We start from the raw sequence: 19,260 nt of genomic DNA on the forward strand, positions 1-19,260 counted from the left end.
GTGTCCCCTGCATCGGCAGGCAGACTCTCAACCACTGCGCCACCAGGGAAGCCCCTATGCAGTTTTATTTATTTATTTAGGCCACACCACGTAGCTTGTGGGATCTTAGTTTTCCAACCAGGGAGCGAACCCAGGCCCTCAGCAGTGAAAGCACTGAGTCGTAACACTGGACTACCAGGGAATTCCCAAATGTAGAGTTTTAATAAAGTCCTAACTTACAGTTAGGTAGACACTTAAGTAATAGCAACATAGCCTCTGAATCACAATTATATAGTAAAAGGAAAACATTTCACTGGCTTGTCAAAATGGCTATAAAATTCACTCCAAAAATAAAGCATTTTTAGTGAAGTAATCAAACTAGAAATCACTGTAATTAATCCTACCACACACCTCCCTGTGTTTGAGACAGATTTGTTGTAAGTACTGGATTCTGTCATACACGTGTGGTGTCCTCCAGTAAAATAAAACTGAATTCTGTCTGTTACACGCGTTTAGACCAACGGTAGTGCTTTTTCATTCAATATGATACAACCCTGGACTGAAATTTTAAAATAATTTAATTTATACTTCAAAGTATAAACTCTTTCAGATTATTTCTTGTAAAAACTAGTCGACTAAACGGAAAGCTGTATCTCTGTATTTTTGAATAAAGCATGAGGTTTCCCAGACTGAGCTAAAACTGGACTCCAGTTGCCTAGAAACTTCAGGAGGCTCCCCCAACCTGCTCTGTAAAGAGACGACACATCGCAGCAGCACCACGCTGGCCCAGCAGCACCAGTGACACATGCCAGCCACGTGACTGGGCTTCCACCTGACCCATATGGCTTCACACAAAAACGAACTCACTGTGCTCCCCCACCCTCTCCCGTTATACATTTTACGTAAGTGAACCCAGAGTTTAAACACCCGCCTTTCCCGGGCCGCTTTTCCGGGAAGGGTTTGCACTACCTACCTTGTTCGTGGTGTAGCTATCCCAGATGATAAGCTTACCATCCTGTGAGGCACTAACTAGAAGCCTGGAGGAAAAAGAAAAAAGCAAACCATGAGTACCACACCAACAAGGGAAGTCACCCAAAGACAACGAATGAAAACTAAACTTTAGTGATGACTAACGCGCTTCAACATTACATTTGCTGACAAAGTGCACTTATTTATAAGCACCCCCCCCCAAAAAAATGTTCTAATTGTTAGACCAACTTTGAAAGCATGAAAAGAAAATACTGCCAGCGATAACAGCTCAGGTTCAATCGTGCTTGTCTTCAGGTGAAGACCTGCCACAGTCCCTTGGCTGGTCAGACGAGACAAGCTGGTTGCCTAGAACTGCTTCTGTTTGTTTTCTGTTCACCATAAATCAGATTTGAGACCTACAGATCTTTCTTTCATGAGTCAAAGGTGGTAGAAAATATTTAGTATATAATTTTCTGTTCCATTCTGACACGTAGAAAGCCTAAATATAAAGGACTAATAAGTTTTTAGATATTCAAAATTTATGAGACATTTCTCACCAAAGATACCCCATGAAAATTTCCCAGACTGAGCCAAAATGGGACTGCAAGGCCCTTACAAACACTGAGGAGGCACCCCCTTTCCACCTGCTTTGCAAAGAGATGACAATCTAAAGCACAGCTGTGCCTGGCCCCACAGAAGACACTAGTTAACTATCAGGAATATTTTTCGTAACAATTTTCTTGCTCTGGTCAACTGTGCCGTTTGGGATCTGTGTCTTGAAAAGGTGCTCAGTCTGTATTTGCAGAAAGAAGACAGGAAACCGCAAAAGGAAAACATGACTAATGGGCAAAGGAATTTCAAGTGAGAGTAAATTCAGGGAACCACCAGTACTCATAAGATATCCTAAGGAACTCTGTTGTACAGACTGTGCTGTTTTCGAGGAACGGCAAGAAGGCTCTCTCCATAATCCCACGCAGAGATACGTGTCAGCATGGTAAATAAGGAGAAGGATTTTCAGTTTTAGAGATTTTATCAAAACACGGGTCTCAACCATTTCAGCCGCAATATACTCGGCTTCCTGAACTGGTCAAAACCTGGAGGTAAAATCCCTCGAATCCCTCTGACAGCGGGTCCTTTTCGTCCAGCTCTGCGCTCTGATGCGCACCCTTCTCAGGGAGCCAGCAATGAGTCTGGCGGGGAATAAATACGTGTTCAGCACTGCATGAAAAACTTATCCAGGAACTGAACTACATGCAGGCTCCAATCCTATTATTCTTTGGATGCAATTTCTTAAAGTAAACCCCTGCATCAAGGTGCAGTTATAAACATATTAGGCACTTGAAAGACCCCATGTAATCGGAACCAGGGTCGCTCTGCGGCTCCATTTCCGCCAGGCTCCTCTAAGCACAGGCTTTGGATGAACATCAGAGCTGACGTAAAGAAGCTCGTCCTCCGGGAGGGTCACCTCTAGAAAGGCCTCCTGGTCGGAAAGCTTACTATGTGCTGACGTGCCCCAGGGTTAGAGAGACATTAAGCAGCCCCTGATCCTCCAGAAGGTGAGAAAAGACACACCTCTTAATCCCCAGTAGGACGACCGCTTGGGACCTGGTTCCTTCTGTCTCCTAGAGCTCTCAGTTCCCCCGAGGTGCCACCCACCCAGAACACCGAGGCAAGAACCAGGAGGATGCCCAGGGCTCCAGGACGCTGAAAACAGGGGTTAAGTAGATAGAGGTGCAGATCCAAAGGCCTCACTCAGGCCCTTCATTTACTCTGAGGAGGGAGGACTCTCAAGCCTCGCTGGGTTTCACTCTCAATTATAACACTTCAGCAGACTTCAAACAGGGGAGATAGGGCTTCCCTGGTGGCACAGTGGTTAAGAATCTGTCTGCCAATGCAGGGGACACGGGTTCAAGCCCTGGTCCGGGAAGATCCCACATGCCATGGAGCAACTAAGCCCGTGCACCACAACTACTGAGCCTGCGCTCTAGAGCCCGTGCTCTGCAACAAGAGAAGCCACCACAACGAGAAGCCCACGCACCACAACGAAGAGCAGCCCCCGCCGCTGCAACTAGAGAAAGCCCACGCGCAGCAACGAAGACACAGCCAAAAATAAATTAATTAATTAATTTAAAAAGGGGGCGGGGAGTTTAGCATTAATTCATGTGACTGAGACTCTCAAATGTTACAAAAAGTAGACTTTGAGTATAAAAAAATTACAACGTATTGATAAACATGTTATAAATGCATACATAATGTGTACTGACACATGCATATACACAAACCTCACTGTGGGTATCTCCTATAGTTTTAAAAGAAAACTGCTAATCAGTGCAATAGTTTGAGAGATTCCATGAATTATACAAACATGATCAAATAACTGGCATTCCCAAATTACAGTTCTGAATCATGAAAAAAGGCTGTACAATACCCTTTGTTTATGAAGATGCCTTAAACAAAATGTACATCCAAAATAAAAATAAACTTTCTTTGGACTTTAAAGAGGCAGAATTTTACCTATTTTACCTCTCCAGAAAACACAGCTATCTACAAAAAACAAAAAAAAATCTCTGAAGGGGTCTGGATAGCAAAGGTCCTCTTTGGTATCATTTTTTGTTTTCCTTGTTTATGACTGTAAAAGACAGCTCTCATATAAGGGCACTATAAAAATAAATGTCCTTTGAAGAGCACGCACCCAAGACGCTGTCCAAGAAAGAGAACAAGACCCATGCAACACCCAACAGCGCCTCCCGGGTCTCCCACATCACCCCTTCTCTCAGGGGTGACCACGACCCGGAACGCGGTGCTGCTTATTCCTGCCTTTGCGTTCGTTCCTTCGACCACAGGGCTCTCGAGGCAGAAGTTGTGTTGGAACCAGAGGGCACGCAAGGCCTGGCAGCAGTGCTCAGGATGCCTGTGAGATCTGGTGCTGCCGGCCCCCGGCCTCCCCCGAGCCCCTCTCCACATCACCACAGCTCTGGCCACACACCTGCCTTAGTTCCTTGAGCACAGCTCTTGGTCACCTCTCAGGGCACAAGTGACACATCACTAACCATCCAACGTCCTGTCTAATCAGGACACTGATGTTCCCACAGATGGGAGGAAAGACCCAAAGGTAAGATACTGTTTGGTTACCATCTACTTTTGACAATAAATTCTAAGGTGGATTGACTAGTAAGGGCATTTTTCTTTCTTTTCCCATTTTTATTCTTTCTGATTACTGCCATCATTGAAATGATCTAAGTTAGCTCTCATTTGCATTTGGAATTATATGGGATAGTCTACAGAAAAAAACTAAAAATAGACTCTTTTGTTCTGTAGCTGTTGACACTCTAAAGCAGGCAATTTCATGAACAAAGAAAAAAACAACCAAGCAAACAATTCTTCTCTGATAATTAAACATGAAAAAAATGCTCCTCTAAGAAAGGCATCTGAAATACCATGTTAGCTATTTGAAAGAACATGTTACAGTCACAAAGTCACACAGCATTTTATGTAATTACTTGGGTGGAAAAGTGGAGAAAGACTTCCCAGCAGCCTCTAAAAGAGGAACAGAAAAGAGCCGAATGGATTTCATTTCAATGCTGCTGCAGGTTAAGGGCAAGGAGAGGAGGGACCGGGAGGGCGACGGAGATGGGGAACCTAGAAAGAGGTCCGAACACGGGGCAGAATTCAAGGCAGAAAGAATGAGAGGCTAGAAGAAAGGGAGGTGGGGCAGGCAGGCCGGGGAGAGGCGGTGACAGCAGCAACGACCAGCTCAGGCTCATGCAGGAACCTTGGGACACGAGTCGCTGTTCTAACCCTCCGGACACGGACACCGCAGGAAGTGGCTTCTGATCCCTGAGCCAGGGCACCGAAACCAGGAGAGGGTGTGGACAAGAGGCCACGAGGAACAGGCTGGAAAGAGGAGGAGCCATGGCACAGAGGATAGGTCACCTCCCCAAGGTGGCACGGGCGCCGAGCCGCGGAGCTGGGAGGACAAAGGCGAAGGGAGGGTGGTGAGGAGGTGACCGTGTGCGCTCGGCCGAGGCAGGTGGGAACACAGATGGAGCTCGGGCACCCGGGCTGCTGTCTTGGCCTGCTCGCACATCTGACGCAAACGCCTAATTTTTGCTTTACAAGTCACAGCCAATGAGTTCAGGTTATTTTCTCCTCCGTGCACGTGTCAAGCGCTCCGTGTGCCCACGCCCCACACACCTGGAATCCGTGCCCCAGTGCATGGCGTAGATTTTGGCCAAGTGCCCCCTCAGCGTTCTCCTGGTACGCATCTGGATTCTTCCCACTGGGTCGACGTTGTTTGTGATCTTAAAAATAAAAGTTACTGCAAATTAACATCGCGTGACGCATGCTCTCCCCGCGAGGTCTCCTCTCCTTCACGCCCAGCCCGCTCACTGGCCCCGGCGCCCTGGCCACGGCTGTGCCTGCCCTGCTCCTTCCAGTCTGCCAGGCCTCGCTCCATGATTTCTCCCGTTTCCCAGGGCACCTACCTTCCCTCTCCCGGTTCTCGAAAGTCCACTACTCTACCTGTTCTCCAGGACCCGCGTCCCCTGCCCCCCTGCGCAGCAGGCCTGGGGCTGGCCCAGAGCCGCCTCCCCTCCCGTCTCTGCTGTCTCCCTAGCTGGCCGCCCGGCCCAGCTCCTCCTGCCTCCGTCAGTCCCTCATGGGTTTCCTCTGAATTAGAGCCTCGTCAGCCTACATCACAATCGAACACAGGGCCCCAGCCCTACAGGCTGTCCAGCGACCAGGCTGTACGCTGAGCTGGACCACGATGGAATCTCGTCTGTACTCTGTAGCTTAGGGCACAAAACTGTACATGCAAACCTGCTGTTCACTTCAACATACAAACCCTGATGTTAAGGATTCTGGGTTGACAAATGGAATCTAAGTGTATCACAATAATGAGCTTTAAAAACACGTCCAGTCCAAAGTGCATTTGAGATTCAAATGCATGTTATTCTACGCAGTCTAATTTTTCTTTAACTTATTGTTTAACCCCAATTAAACAACATCTCCTAAAGCGCTAAGACAATGTAAAAAAATCATACTCAACAGAAGTAGGAATATAATTTTTCTTTCACATTTCTGTTCAATTCTTTGGACAAAAATATTGTTTTTCAATGAGTTGAAATGCACCATTTGAGAGTATGTCCTATCTAGCATAGCCACGCAGCTGCCTCCTAAGACACTCTCATCGCCCCCAGAGGAAACCCCGCGTTCATGAAGTGGCTGCTCACTACAGCCTCCTCCCCAACTCCGGGCAACCATGAACCTATCTTCTGTCCCTACAGGGCGACCTGTCTGCACATTTCACGTGCATGGAATCACACAACATGTGACCTTCTTTCACTGAGCGCCATGTCTCGAGATTCGTCCCTTCTATGGCTGAGTAACGTCCCACCGCGTGGACAGGCCACACTTGGTCCCTGCGCTCCTCCATCTGCGGATATCTGCTTCCTGCTCTGGCCGCTGGGAACCGAGATGACGTGAGCACGTGCGTACACGGGCTTGTTTGAGCGTCAGCTCCTCTGGGCATGCATCTAGGAGTGGAACTGCTGGGTCATGACTAATGTTTAACTTTTTGAGAATACGCCAAACTGGACTTTAGAAATCGAAGTTCTGAGGCAGATTTTGCTAGGAAGAGGAACTCTGAAATAGCTGTATCGAGACTGCAATAACCTTTACAACTCCGACCTCCGCAAGAAGGCTCGAGAGACATTATTTGTCATCTGCGACGCACCACGGCCTCGCCTAGCGTGGTAAGGGTCTGCGCAGGAGAACCCTTCGGGCAGTGCCCCACACCCTCACTGTGCACAGGAGAGAATCAGAGCGCTCCCTCTAGAGGTCCCAAGTGGAGGCGCCACAAGCACCAACCTCCAGGCCAGACCAGCGACTCTGCACAAACTGCTCTTACCTGGGAGAGAGTTGCATCTGCACACGCTTTTCTAGCATCCTAGGGAAAGACAATGATAAAGAGGGAATTAGTGCTGTTTCAGATACAGTCACTCCAAGGTGCTGGCACTGCAGTCCCGGAGAGCCTCCACCAGGGTGGGAGAGCTCAGACCCCTTCCTTCGCCGCGCTCCCACCCCAGCCCCGCACCCACGGTCCCGAGCACACTGAACAGAGAACCAGCAACACACAAGTGCGTGCCTGGCCTGCAGACCACCCCGTCTAACGCGCAGCGCCCCCGCGCCCCCAGAGCCTCCTCTCCTGCCTGCGAGGCTCCGGCACCTTCCCACAGACCTGCACGTGCGTCTCGCTCCTTCTACCAGCCCAGGAGCCGGGGGGCCCACAGAAACAACGTCTAAAAAGCACTGACTGGCCGGCCCAGAGAACTTTCCTTCTAGAGTGTGTTAACTAAGACTCTTGTTTCCAAGCCGAACAATCCCTGAAGCTAACCTCTACACAGAAGAGCGAAGGATCACCAAATTCAGGTGAAGACTGGCTGTTGGCAGCCTGTTACCTGTTTTCTTATCTATAAAATGACCTTGTGAAGCAGGTGAGAACTACAAAGGGATGTTACTCAAGCTAATTAAAATGTTCTCATTGTTCCTAAGTGATCCAAGTTACTAGAAAAAAAATCTTGAAATCTCAAAATTAGTGTGTATATATATACATATATATATAGATATATATTTTTTGGCTGTGTTGGGTCTTCGTGGCTGCACGCAGGCTACTCTTCGTTGCAGTGCGCAGGCTTCTTCTCACTGTGGTGGCTTCTCTTGTCGTGGAGCATGGGCTCTAGGCGCACAGGCTTCAGTAGTTGTGGCGTGTGGGCTTCAGTAGTTGTGGCGCACGGGCTTCAGTAGTTGTGGCACGTGGGCTTCAGTAGTTGTGGCACGTGGGCTTCAGTAGTTGTGGCACGTGGGCTTCAGCAGTTGTGGCGCACGGGCTTAGTTGCTCGCGACATGTGGGATCTTCCGGAACCTGGGATCGAACCTGTGTCCCCTGCATTGGCAGGCGGATTCTTATCCACTGCACCACCAGAGAAGCCCCAGCGTATATATTTTTACAAATAGAAAGCCATACATTCTGAGGGAAAATGAGACAACAGCTTTAAGAGGATCAAACTTTGAATGTAGGGATGGGGCCTAAAACGGTTTTTTGTGTAGGAATAATTTCAAAGGAAATTATGACAATTTCTAACAGAAACGTTGCCACTGTGTCGTCATCTGACCACCTGCTCTCACTGACATACATATGAGCACTCGTGTGGGAGGGGCCGGGGACCCCTCCAGGGCAGACGGTCTCACCGCTTCACGAAGCTGGTGCTGATACTCACCAGCCCAGCACAGGGAGTATATTCAATGAGATGGTGATTATAGAGGGATTTGATTCCAAATTCAACTCAAACTATCCTATCAGAAGCCATTCTGCTTAGTTAAATCTGCTTATTTAATTAAAACACAAAAATTATATCATCAGGTATTTCTGTGCCAGCACCTAAACTTGGGGTCAAGACCAAGAGGAGGGGAGACCCAGAGCAGCTGGTTTTCCATCAGGGACTCTATCAGTTACTTACAGAGTTCAATATTTATTTCTGAGTACCATTTTTTAAATGTGTTATTTATTTATTTATTTATGGCCATGTTAGGTCTTCGTTGCTGCACGCAGCCTTTCTCTAGTTGCGGCGAGCAGGGGCTACTCTGTTGCAGTGCGCGGGCTTCTCATTGCGGTGGCTTCTCTTGTTGCGGAGCACAGGCTCTAGGCGCACGGGCTTCAGTAGTTGTGGCACACGTGCTCAGTAGTTGCGACACACGTGCTCAGTAGTTGCGGCACAGGGCTCAGTAGTTGTGGCATGTGGGTTCAGTAGTTGTAGTGCATGGGCTTAGTTGCTCCACGGCATGTGGCATCTTCCCAGACCAGGGGTTGAACCCGTGTCCCCTGCATTGGCAGGTGGATTCTTAACCACTGCACCACCAGTGCACCACCCTGAGTACCATTCTTACTGATATTATACACAGCTTTCAATTTTAAAAAATAACAAGAATTTTTAATTTGTTTTTTGGCTGTGCCATGTGGCTTGCAGGATCTTAGTTCCCCGACCAGGGATTGAACCTGGTCCACTGCAGTGGAAGCGCCAAGTCCTAACCACTGGACTGCCAGGGAAGTCCCTAACAAGAATTTTTTAAATGGAAAAAGTAAACCATGGGACTTAAGTGGCTTCATTCTGGTTAGTGTCCAGAGATTGAAATGGGTTTCGTAATGTCCAGAGCAGACTGCAGTGACACCACAGAGAACAGAGAGAAAAACCATTTTAAACACAGGGAACTCAAATTCAGTCTTCATTTTAGCCAACAAGTGCTCAATGTAAATGAGTACAATATCCTCAGAGCAATTCAATCTTCAACTTCCAACCCTGTAGGAAGAAGTCTTCTAATGGAAACCATCTCTGTAACTGCTTAATGAAGACAGAAATCTTCAACATTTTTTAGATTAAATTCCAATTTAACGGCCTGGTGATACGTTCACAATGGCTTATTATTTAGCCAAGGCTCCTATACTGTCTGTGCTGAGAAAAGTCACTGAAGACAGCAGGTCACCTTCCTGCCCCTCACCCAGAGGAACACACACACCCACAGTCAGTCAGGCCTTATCCCGGCTGGATGTCGGTCCAGCACAGGGCAGCACGCGGCCAGGCCCATCCCACTAGGGCTGCACTGACCACCGCGGCTCTGCTGTCAATGGAGACAAGCACCCATACGCGTCACTCGGCCCGTCTTGTTCACTTGCAGGGTTGGCACAGTCACTTTGAAAAAAAATTTGCGCCTGTACATTTCGTGGAGTTCCCCTTCATCCACTGGTAGCCCATGTGTTTAAGACATGCCGTATTTCAATCGGCATCCCGTTGAGAGCCCGTGTTTCCTCACAAACATGATCAAAAGTAAGACGACACGGTCCCTCTGGGGTCTTTCAGCTTAAAGACCAATCTAATAAAGCAAGCGACCCCTCTCAGAATCATCTACCATCTCTTGTTTGATTTGCTGTGCCCTACATTCTTTAACAAGCATGTGTCCCTTGGGTAATCAGGGGGAAAAGGGTGTTTTTTTCCTTTGTTAAAGAAAGTCTTCTGTTCCCATTTGATGTAATAGACTCAAACAGCTTTGTCGACCCTATACTGTGCAAAGAAACCAGCACAGCCTCAGAGGCAAGGCCTGTGCAGATGGGTGTGGAGATGGCTGTGCAGCTCGTCCACTCTCCTGGGGATGGTCCACGTGGAGCAGGTGCCACGGGAGATGCCACGGGTACACGCTGAGGCCATTTCATGTAAGAGACCCTGAATTGGCAAGACTCAGTACTAAAAAAGAGTGTAAAAAGTAAATGTATTTATTAATTATATATCAAAATGGTGATCTGTTAGATATATTGGTTTAGATACAGTTGTTAAAAATTAATTCTACCAGTTTCTTTTTACAGCTTTAAATTCCACATGTGGCTCACACGACAGCTCTGTCCCCTAAGAGGAGGGTTTTGTGTGCTTTACAGAAAATGGGTCTAAAAAATGGGAAGAAGAGATGCAACACTGACTTTCAGCCTTTATTTTTTTCCACCGAATTTGGATTTTTTTTTTTTTACCTATGCCATACGAACTCTTATTTGCTACGAAGAGATCTGAACCCACTATTTATGAACAACTTATAAACAACAACTTACTGTTGCTAGAAAAACAAAATTCTGATTTCTATATTCTGGAGTGTGGCTGGACGTATTAAACCAATCTGATCAGAGCAAACCATTAAAAATACTAACTCTTCCTTATTTTTATTGAGCTGTATCGTATGTTTTAAATGTTAAGATTTGAAATTCTTACAGTAAAAGGATATTTTCTGTTTCCTCTTTGATGGTAGATCTCAGATAATTCCATTATCTTTTCTCAACTTCAAGAAAAAGTCGGCTAAAATGATGCTGATCTTTCTTTCCAATTACCACTAGGCTTTCTGAACATATAATTGGTCTTTTAAAAGGAAATAATTAGGCTCCATCCTTATAGTTGGACCTAGTATGCATCCCCTTTTAAAAGTTCACGGGTTCTGCAGTGCACCATTATAAACATCAGTGACAGATTGGGAGGTAATGCTTGAGAACTCTGCAACTATCCTACTTTCTACAGGACAGCTGAATGATACTGGCTGTTTTTATCTTCAAAGAGATGCTCTATTTGAATAGAGCATCTCTTTGAAGATAGATGTTAGTGCTCTAAGAGCCATAACCATCCCTAGGAAACCCCTTTTTTCAAAATTAAGAACAAATCACCTGCACTTAAAATACTTTTTATTACTGTTGTTAATACTCTTATTTTTAAACAAGTTTCCTGCCCTCAACTTAGCAGTCACAGTGTGGGAAGTGAATACCACACTCTATACAGTGACCAAAAGAATGTCACAAAGCTAATTCCCAAAGTCAAGAAAAAAGGTACAAAAAGATGTCTATAAATTCTATGGAAACATATGCTGTATAGTGAAGTGAAAATATGCTAGAAAACAAAATCCTAGCAGAAACTAATAAAACATTGTAAGGCAATTATACTCCAATAATGATGTTTAAAAAAAGAAAGAAAGAAAGAAAACAAAATCCTGAAAATAATGTCCTAGGCCAAATACCTGGATCTGTAATTTCTTTTTCTTTTTTCTTTTTTTTTTTTTTTTGCGCGGTACGCGGGCCTCTCACTGTTGTGGCCTCTCCCGTTGTGGAGCACAGGCTCCGGACGCGCAGGCTCAGCGGCCATGGCTCACGGGCCCAGCCGCTCCACGGCATGTGGGATCTTCCCGGACCGGGGCACGAACCCGTGTCCCCTGCATCGGCAGGCGGACTCTCAACCACTGCGCCACCAGGGAAGCCCTGGATCTGTAATTTCTACATCCCGGGCCACTTAAGATTCAATTTCAATCCAAAACAATGAATAGTCTGTATTCTGTAACCCATCTTTCCTTAAAATGGTAACATCGCATCTGAAATCCAAACGATTAACAAAACGGAGCACACATAGCTACGTACTCTAATCTGGTTTTTAAGCTGTTCGGCCTCCTGCCGTAACTGGTCAAGTTCACTCATCTTCTAATCTTAGTGCTCTTCAAAGCCACCTCAAAGAATCTTAGATCTGAAAGAGAAAAGCACAAAAAATTAATAAACAATGACTGAGTAATTTAATGAAGCAGGTGAGAGAACGAAGTTGAAATGTTGAGAGCTATGGTTTCATTACAAATCAGAGTACCTTTCTTCAGCATTCATAAGAAGGTATAAAATGCCTACAAGGGCTGGGTTAACAAAGTATAATTACTATTATACACAAGCTTTGTTCAATGACAACGTCTAATAGACTATTCAAAAGGTGGTGGTGGGCTGAAGAAAGAAAAATCTGTTTAGAAGCAGGTTTCACGAAGGATTTGGGTCTCACTATAAACTAAGACTGACGTTCAGAATAGCTCTCACATGAAAACCCTGGGGTAGTTAGTTCAGGAAATAGAGTACAGCGGCAACCTGGCAACCCAGCACCTCAAAGCCGTGTCAATGATCTTGAACCTGTGACTGCCCAGAAGACATCAGAACGTTCACACAGTGATTCTCATTGTTTTTTTTTTGGCTGCGTTGGGTCTTCGTTGCTACACGCGGGCTTTCTCTAGTTGCAGCGAGCACAGGCTACTCTTCGTTGCGGTGCGCGGGCTTCTCGTTGCAGTGGCTTCTCTTGTTACGGAGCACGGGCTCTAGGCACGCGGGCTTCAGGAATGGCGGCACACGGGCTCTAGAGCGCAGGCTCAGTAGCTGTGGCGCACGGGCTTAGGTGCTCCGCAGCATGTGGGATCTTCCCAGACCAGGGCTCGAACCCGTGTCCCCTGCATTGGCAGGTGGATTCTTAACCACTGCGCCACCAGGGAAGTCCCACACAGCAATTCTAAAAAGACTCGGTTTGGTGTCCAACAGGCCTCTGATTCAGGACAACTTACTCTCCCACCAAAATGAGCTCTGGGATCCCAGGAGAATCAGAAACAACACTGCAGTCCTTATAGGTACAGGCCAAAGTAGGCTCAGTACAAACAGCCCTGTTGCCCACTCTTGACCCTGCCCCACCCCCAGGCTCATCAGACAGTATTCCTGAAAGCAGGGTCAAAACACAATTATCCTATTAAACAAGAGACTTATTTTCCCAAGGGAATGTCGTAATTGGGGGTTGCATTTCTGACCAAGAACGTAGCTGTTAGGTCAATCCTAACTATGACCAACCTATCACGAAGCTGAAGACACAATTATCAACATCTTTTAATCACTTAAGAATACAATTAGCTCCCACAGGCAAACACAGCTTGTGCAAGGGCCTCAATTTCCTATGCAAACACAGAGGGGAGAATTCTTCCATCATAGATTTTGTGTGAAAGTCACAGGGTTATTATAATATACACCAGATATTTAATTAACAGTAATTATTTTCTTAAAACGGAAACACACCTGGGGGAAATAATCTGGATGACCCAAGAAACGTAGTTGTTAGTTCCCAGTCTAGATAAACTTTCCTTTTCTGTACAAAAGCATTCAAAGTAATTGTTACATGGTCTATATTACAGAATACTTATTGAGAAAACAAAAATACCTTTCCCAATAAAAAGCATCTTTAAAAAGTATGTGTTAAGTTCCTGGTTCCTGCCCTCACCTGCACCCACCAGCCCACATCTATTCACAGTCACAAAACGCCATTAGCTGCCGGGGCGGGCCGGGAAGGAAGCAGAAGGGGAAGTGCTGGGCTTCTAGAGGCATCAAGTCCCTCGGGCTGACCCTAAATGAAAGTCTGCAGAACTACCAGGAAAGGCCTAACGGGGTGGGGCCGTGACACGGAGCTGAGGCATCTCAGAGGACAAAGGCAGGGCCTGCCCCTCCAGCCGTCCGGGAAGGCAAGACAGTGACACCACTGTTCCTAGAGGCATTACTTCAAGTGGGTGTTGTAAGCCCGGGCAAGCTTCGCCCACGCAGACTCCCTGGCGCCTCCCTGGACAAAGGGAGCATGGCTGGAGTTACCCTACGTGATAACCGGGCTCATTCTCTCTCTCGTTTTCATGTATCAAACTCTGAGGACCGCAGCTGATGAATATTAATGTATGAAATAATAACTAACAGTGCCAAAAGAACACGAAATAATTTTAAAACAGAAAGCTGTGCCGATGCGTTTCCTGAGCTTACGGACGGCCCTGCATCCTCCCCACCAACCCTGGCGGCCTGTTGCAGCGCACGCATTTCACACGTGATCAAACTATACTATAAGGACAATCGGCAGAGCTGGGGGCAGTTTTATCCCAGTAACACTCCCCACCCCCACGTTAAAGAATTGTTCTTAGTCCGTGGAGAAGCTACTTCATTCAATCCTTCCAAAATCAACGTGAAGAAAACTAACAGCTAATGTTGTCATAAGGTACACTGAATTAAACAGTTAGTTTTAGTCAACAAACCATGTTTTCTGATCCTAATTTAAACACTAAAAAGCTACGCTAGTTTTTAAAGTAAGGACAAAACCAACAAACTCCTAGGATCGAGATAAACAAAAAGAACTTTCAGAGATGCTAGGTGGTCTTTAGGTAAAGACCCAAATCCTAGTATTAGATGGAATAGCTCCTGAGATATTAAAATTAAATATTTCTTTTAATTAGGTGCTCTTTTTTTACATATTATAAAAGAATACATATCAATACATGATAATCACCCAGCTGTATTGCTTTAAACTAGAGAAATTAATTTATTGAAAACTTAACTATCTTTAAAATGAGAAGCTCCAATTCAGTTATCTCTCAAAATTTCAGAAGCAATAATACCAATACTTGCTGACTTCAATCTTTAGTGACAAGCAAAGAGAACAAAACCAGATCTATTTCTCTTTCATCATTAAGTAACATAAATTATTAATACTGCCTTTTAATTACGGCTCTCTCTACGACCAGTGTCCACATTCAAGTTGCAATTAGGAGACTCAAAATTCATAACCGTTAATTTTTAAAGAAAAGGGTATTCATAGCTCTACTACCAATAAAAAAAAGTGTCCTGAAAGGCCCTTTTTGATCTCTACGGTCTGGTCAGAAAGAGAAACCTACTGGTAGACATTTAAAATTTTTTTTTCAACTACATTCTTTATTCTACATGTTGAAGGTGTATTTTTTAAAATCCAATCTGGAAAAGAAGTTATCTGCAGCTGGCCTCTCACCGATGGGGGGACACTCCAGCACGCTCACTTCTCCCCGTCGCCCTCTGGGCACTGGGGTTCGCTCTGACGTGGCACAGTCCAGGACCTCCTCTGTGGGGCACACACACATCCACGATGGACAGCCTCCCGCGCCTTGAGCTAACGGACACTGAACTGGCCTCACAGGATGAGTGTGAAGGGACCGGGCAACACCACCATCACACAAGACCAAGCAGTCAGCACTCCCCCAAAGAGAAGTCGGCGACCCACGGACAGCAAGGAGCCTGCAAACAAACAACCCACGGACAGCAAGGAGGCTGCACACTCAGATCCAGAGTGGGGCTGGCGGGACGCTAACAACTCCCAATTCCCACACACTAAAAGTTCGTCCCAAATGCTCTGCTGTGACGGTAACAGCGAATGAAAGAGGCAAGGTACAGAGAAATATATGAATGGTGGTAGTCCTCCTTTTGTGTAGAGAAAAAGAATGAACACCTGTGCTAATGTACGCAATCTTTTTTCTATAGACACAAGAAAATGTTAATGGCTATTTTGGGGGGAAATACACAGGAATAGGGGCAGCTCTGACTTTTCATATTATCATATATATATAAGGAAAAAAGACAAATTACATATGTAAAATTATATGTGTATATACTTTTTTTTTTTCCAAAAAAAGTTAACTGGTTATCTGGGCTGTTGAACCAAGAAGCATTCACAATTCTTCCTCCATACTTCGCAGTTAAAAGAAAAAAGCTAGTAAATGTTAACCGTTTACTGGTGAACGATTACGTATCACTAGGAACAATAATGGAGATAGTATAAAAACGTAGAAAAATGCTCATTATATGCTAAATGAAAAACAAACTTGTGTGTAATAATTTTAGCTATTTAAGAAGGCCAGAAACATACCTGATTCAAAAACACATGTAATAAGACAGCATTTTTGTTAGAATTACTGGTCTTATTTTTCTCTTCATTTTCCAAATCCTGGACATGCAGTTTACATTCCTTTGATCACAAAAAATGATGTACATTTTAAAGGTCTTACTTACACGTAACTGCTTTTGCTGTTCTCTTCACTATCCTTAGTCCCCCAGAGCCTCTGAGAAGCCCACCATCAGGTTGACGTGACCTGGGCTCCTTCTCTCCTCCAGGGCCAAAGTCACGGCTAAGCACTGGCCATGCTGACTCAGCGCACTGACCAGTCTAATCCACTAAGACAGGACCTGCTGAGAGTCTCACTTCTCTTCTTTATGACCCACATCTGCCACCAGCTTTTATTTAGAGCTTGTTTTGGAAATACTTTCCACAGAAATTTAAGTATCTTAAAAGCAAGTATGTGAAGTGATCTGCCCCTACTTTAGGTTATACCCAGTATCTCTGTAAGTTAAAGTGTTAACATAATTTTTTATTTAAATATTTCACATTTGTGACATAATGTACTTCACGATTAATGCAGCACCATGCCCCGCTAATCAAGACCCCTGTAAAGTCTCGGAAGGACACTTCAAGGGCCCCCAGCGCCCCAGTTATTACCCAGTCACTAACAATGATACGAGCTGATATTAAGGACAAAATGGAGTGACTGCATCAAAATATAACTTCAGGTTCTGGTTTTGCGACACACAAGGAATGTGACTTTCACCCGCTCACTTTCCACTCTGGTCTGCTGACTGCACCACAGGAACGACAGCACCAACACCGCAGGGCCAAGAAGAAAACTAACAAGACAACTGTAAAGGGCTCTGTAAGCCTTTCTGCGTGATCAGTGATCAGACTATTAAGTGCATCCCCCACAGAGCAGCCGCCACGCACACGTGGGTTTGCGACCCACAGGAAGGCGGCCCGGGACGCCAGCCACCGGTGCCCGTGCTGCGCTCAACGTCCTGGGGCAACAGCAGCCCCGCCGAGCACCCCGCGCCACGGGGGCAGGAGTCTGCCAACCTGCTCGGCCACACGAGTACCAGTACCGCACCTCACCTCCAGACAAAAGAGCATGCTGAAAGAGGGGAGTTTGCATGAGGGATTTGAATCAATTTCACCAGCTTTTCTGGTTTTTCTTCCATTCCCAAATCCAAGTTAATCTCCGAAATCGAGACAGCACAAGTCCAAAGGGCAATGGACAACAGTCAAGCCCTTCCTGGGTCACAGCTGCTTTAACAAAACCCGAGCAGTGAGGGCAAATCCCCAGGGTGCGGGACAACTCCACCACGAGACACCCGCAGCCTTCCCTGGCGTGGGAAGGTATACCCTGACAGATTTAAGAATAAAATGACGTGTCTGAAATTCGCTGTAAAACAACCAAGGAGGGAAACAGGGGAGAGCACAGAAAAACAAGTTCGGTCGTGAGTTGGTAATTGCTTTAGTTTGGTGATGGAGTTCCTTATACTATTTAACTTATTATGTATTTCAATTTTCCATTAGAATAGTTTCTGTTTAAATGTTAGAGACCTTGAATCTTGATTTAAAATCCAAACGCACAGAGGAAACCAGGAAAGCCTGAGTGTCGTCTGGGTATCGATGGCAAGGGGCTGCCGCTCCTTCGTTCGGCGCCATAATGAAACTGAAGTCCTTAACCGTGAGAAATGCTTCTTGCTTATGAGTGAAATGATATGATTTGGGGACTTCCTTTAAAACACTCTGATAGGAAGAAAGGAGATTAAACAAAACTAGCAGAATTCTGTTAGAGCTGGATGATTTCATAATATTCTGCCTGTAATCTATGTTTGAACATTCTCTTAATAAATTTTTTTAAAAGTCATTACTTCTTGGTATTGTTTGACTACATTACAAGTATGTATGAAATCTGTTATATATCTCTTAGTTTTAAAAATATAGGAGCACAGGGATCTCACAAGCAGATTGTGTTGTATTTTGACATGGATCACGCTGCCACGTTAGCTGGTTGTCTGTGAGAAAGAGACAATCCCCAAAATTCTCAAATTTGTCTGAACAACTGAATGGTTGACCATGGAGGCTGGTATGTTTCAAAAGTGACAAAAAATTAAGTTTTGATGAAACATTACATCAGCTTCTAAGAAGTAGCAGATATCAGAATATTCAATACAAAGTAAACCATAACTAGTTTTTAATATGGTTGACCAGCTGGTAATGGAGACTGACAGAGGAAACTTAGTAACACACAAAATTCCCGTCTGGCTCTGGATTAAAGTATCCAGCAAATTTTTACACGTTATTTTAAGACTGACATGTGTGTGTTACATTTTACTAGAATGCAATGATTTAAATAGTCTGTCCCCAACATCTAAGATACCCCATGAGATTTTCCTGTATCTCAATTTTCTGATGCAAATTTTAAAAGAAAACTCACAGCCCCTCAGTTAAGTGTTTACTGATAATGCACACATAAGACATTTTATTTTTCACATTTTACATTTATGGACAATGTAGTATATACTCTTCTTCTAAATTACTGTTTAACTCCAATTTAAGCATATCCCCTTAAAGCACTAGGACAATGTAAAAAATGTAATCATTCTTACCAGAACTAAATTCATACAACGATCGTACATTAGTTCTGTAAATAGAAATAAAAAAGATACAAGATATAATCTATACATAAAGTGAATTTAATTATTAGCCTTACAAAGGTCTGATCACTAGGAGGCCCCCAGCTGATGTTCTATAAGAGGGAAGAAGAGTCTCACTTCCGTTTACGACCTTTTGAAAATAAAGGTTCTTGTACTTTTCAAATCACAACAGAACCTACACATAACTTCATAACGTCACTAATAGTCAAACGCCACATACACTCAAACTGAATTTCTGGGAACCCATGTGTCATTTTAGGAAATCCACGCTAAACCCAGACATCACGGCAGTGGAAAAGCCCCCAAGATGGTACCATGCTGATGTCTGGTCTGATGCCCTGTGAATGGTTCCAACACCACTGCAGCACGTGCTTTCCTGATTTCCCAAGACCCAAAGCCAGTCCTTGAGTGAGTGGGGTCATAATAGGGTTAAATGCATCCAAAGGGATTTACTGCCTAACAAAAAATCAAATATGTACCGGGACTTCCCCTAGTGGTCCAGTGGCTAGGACTTGGCACTTTCACTGCTGGGCTCGGGTTTGATCCCTGGTCGGGGAACTAAAATCCTCGAAGATGCGAAGCACAGCCCAAAAAATAAAATTTAA

The 19,260-nt window shown here is 45.0% G+C and overlaps 1 protein-coding gene across 4 annotated transcripts in view; it reads right to left on the reverse strand.

Moving 5' to 3' along the window:
• The window catches only part of GNB1 (G protein subunit beta 1), a 92,240-nt gene that overhangs the window by 14,564 nt on the left and 58,416 nt on the right, over window positions 1-19,260 (reverse strand). For all 4 annotated transcript variants that reach the window (XM_060013111.1, XM_060013101.1, XM_060013083.1 and 1 more), the window contains 4 exons: window positions 11,939-12,041; window positions 6,857-6,895; window positions 5,143-5,249; window positions 953-1,016 (listed from right to left, as the gene is read on the reverse strand). In XM_060013111.1, the coding sequence (XP_059869094.1) occupies window positions 953-1,016; window positions 5,143-5,249; window positions 6,857-6,895; window positions 11,939-11,995 (267 nt within the window). In that variant the 5' untranslated portion in view covers window positions 11,996-12,041. The remainder of the gene's footprint in view (window positions 1-952; window positions 1,017-5,142; window positions 5,250-6,856; window positions 6,896-11,938; window positions 12,042-19,260) is intronic.

The sequence above is a fragment of the Delphinus delphis genome, chromosome 1, assembly GCF_949987515.2.
Source record: "Delphinus delphis chromosome 1, mDelDel1.2, whole genome shotgun sequence".
In the NCBI taxonomy this organism is placed as follows: domain Eukaryota; kingdom Metazoa; phylum Chordata; class Mammalia; order Artiodactyla; family Delphinidae; genus Delphinus; species Delphinus delphis.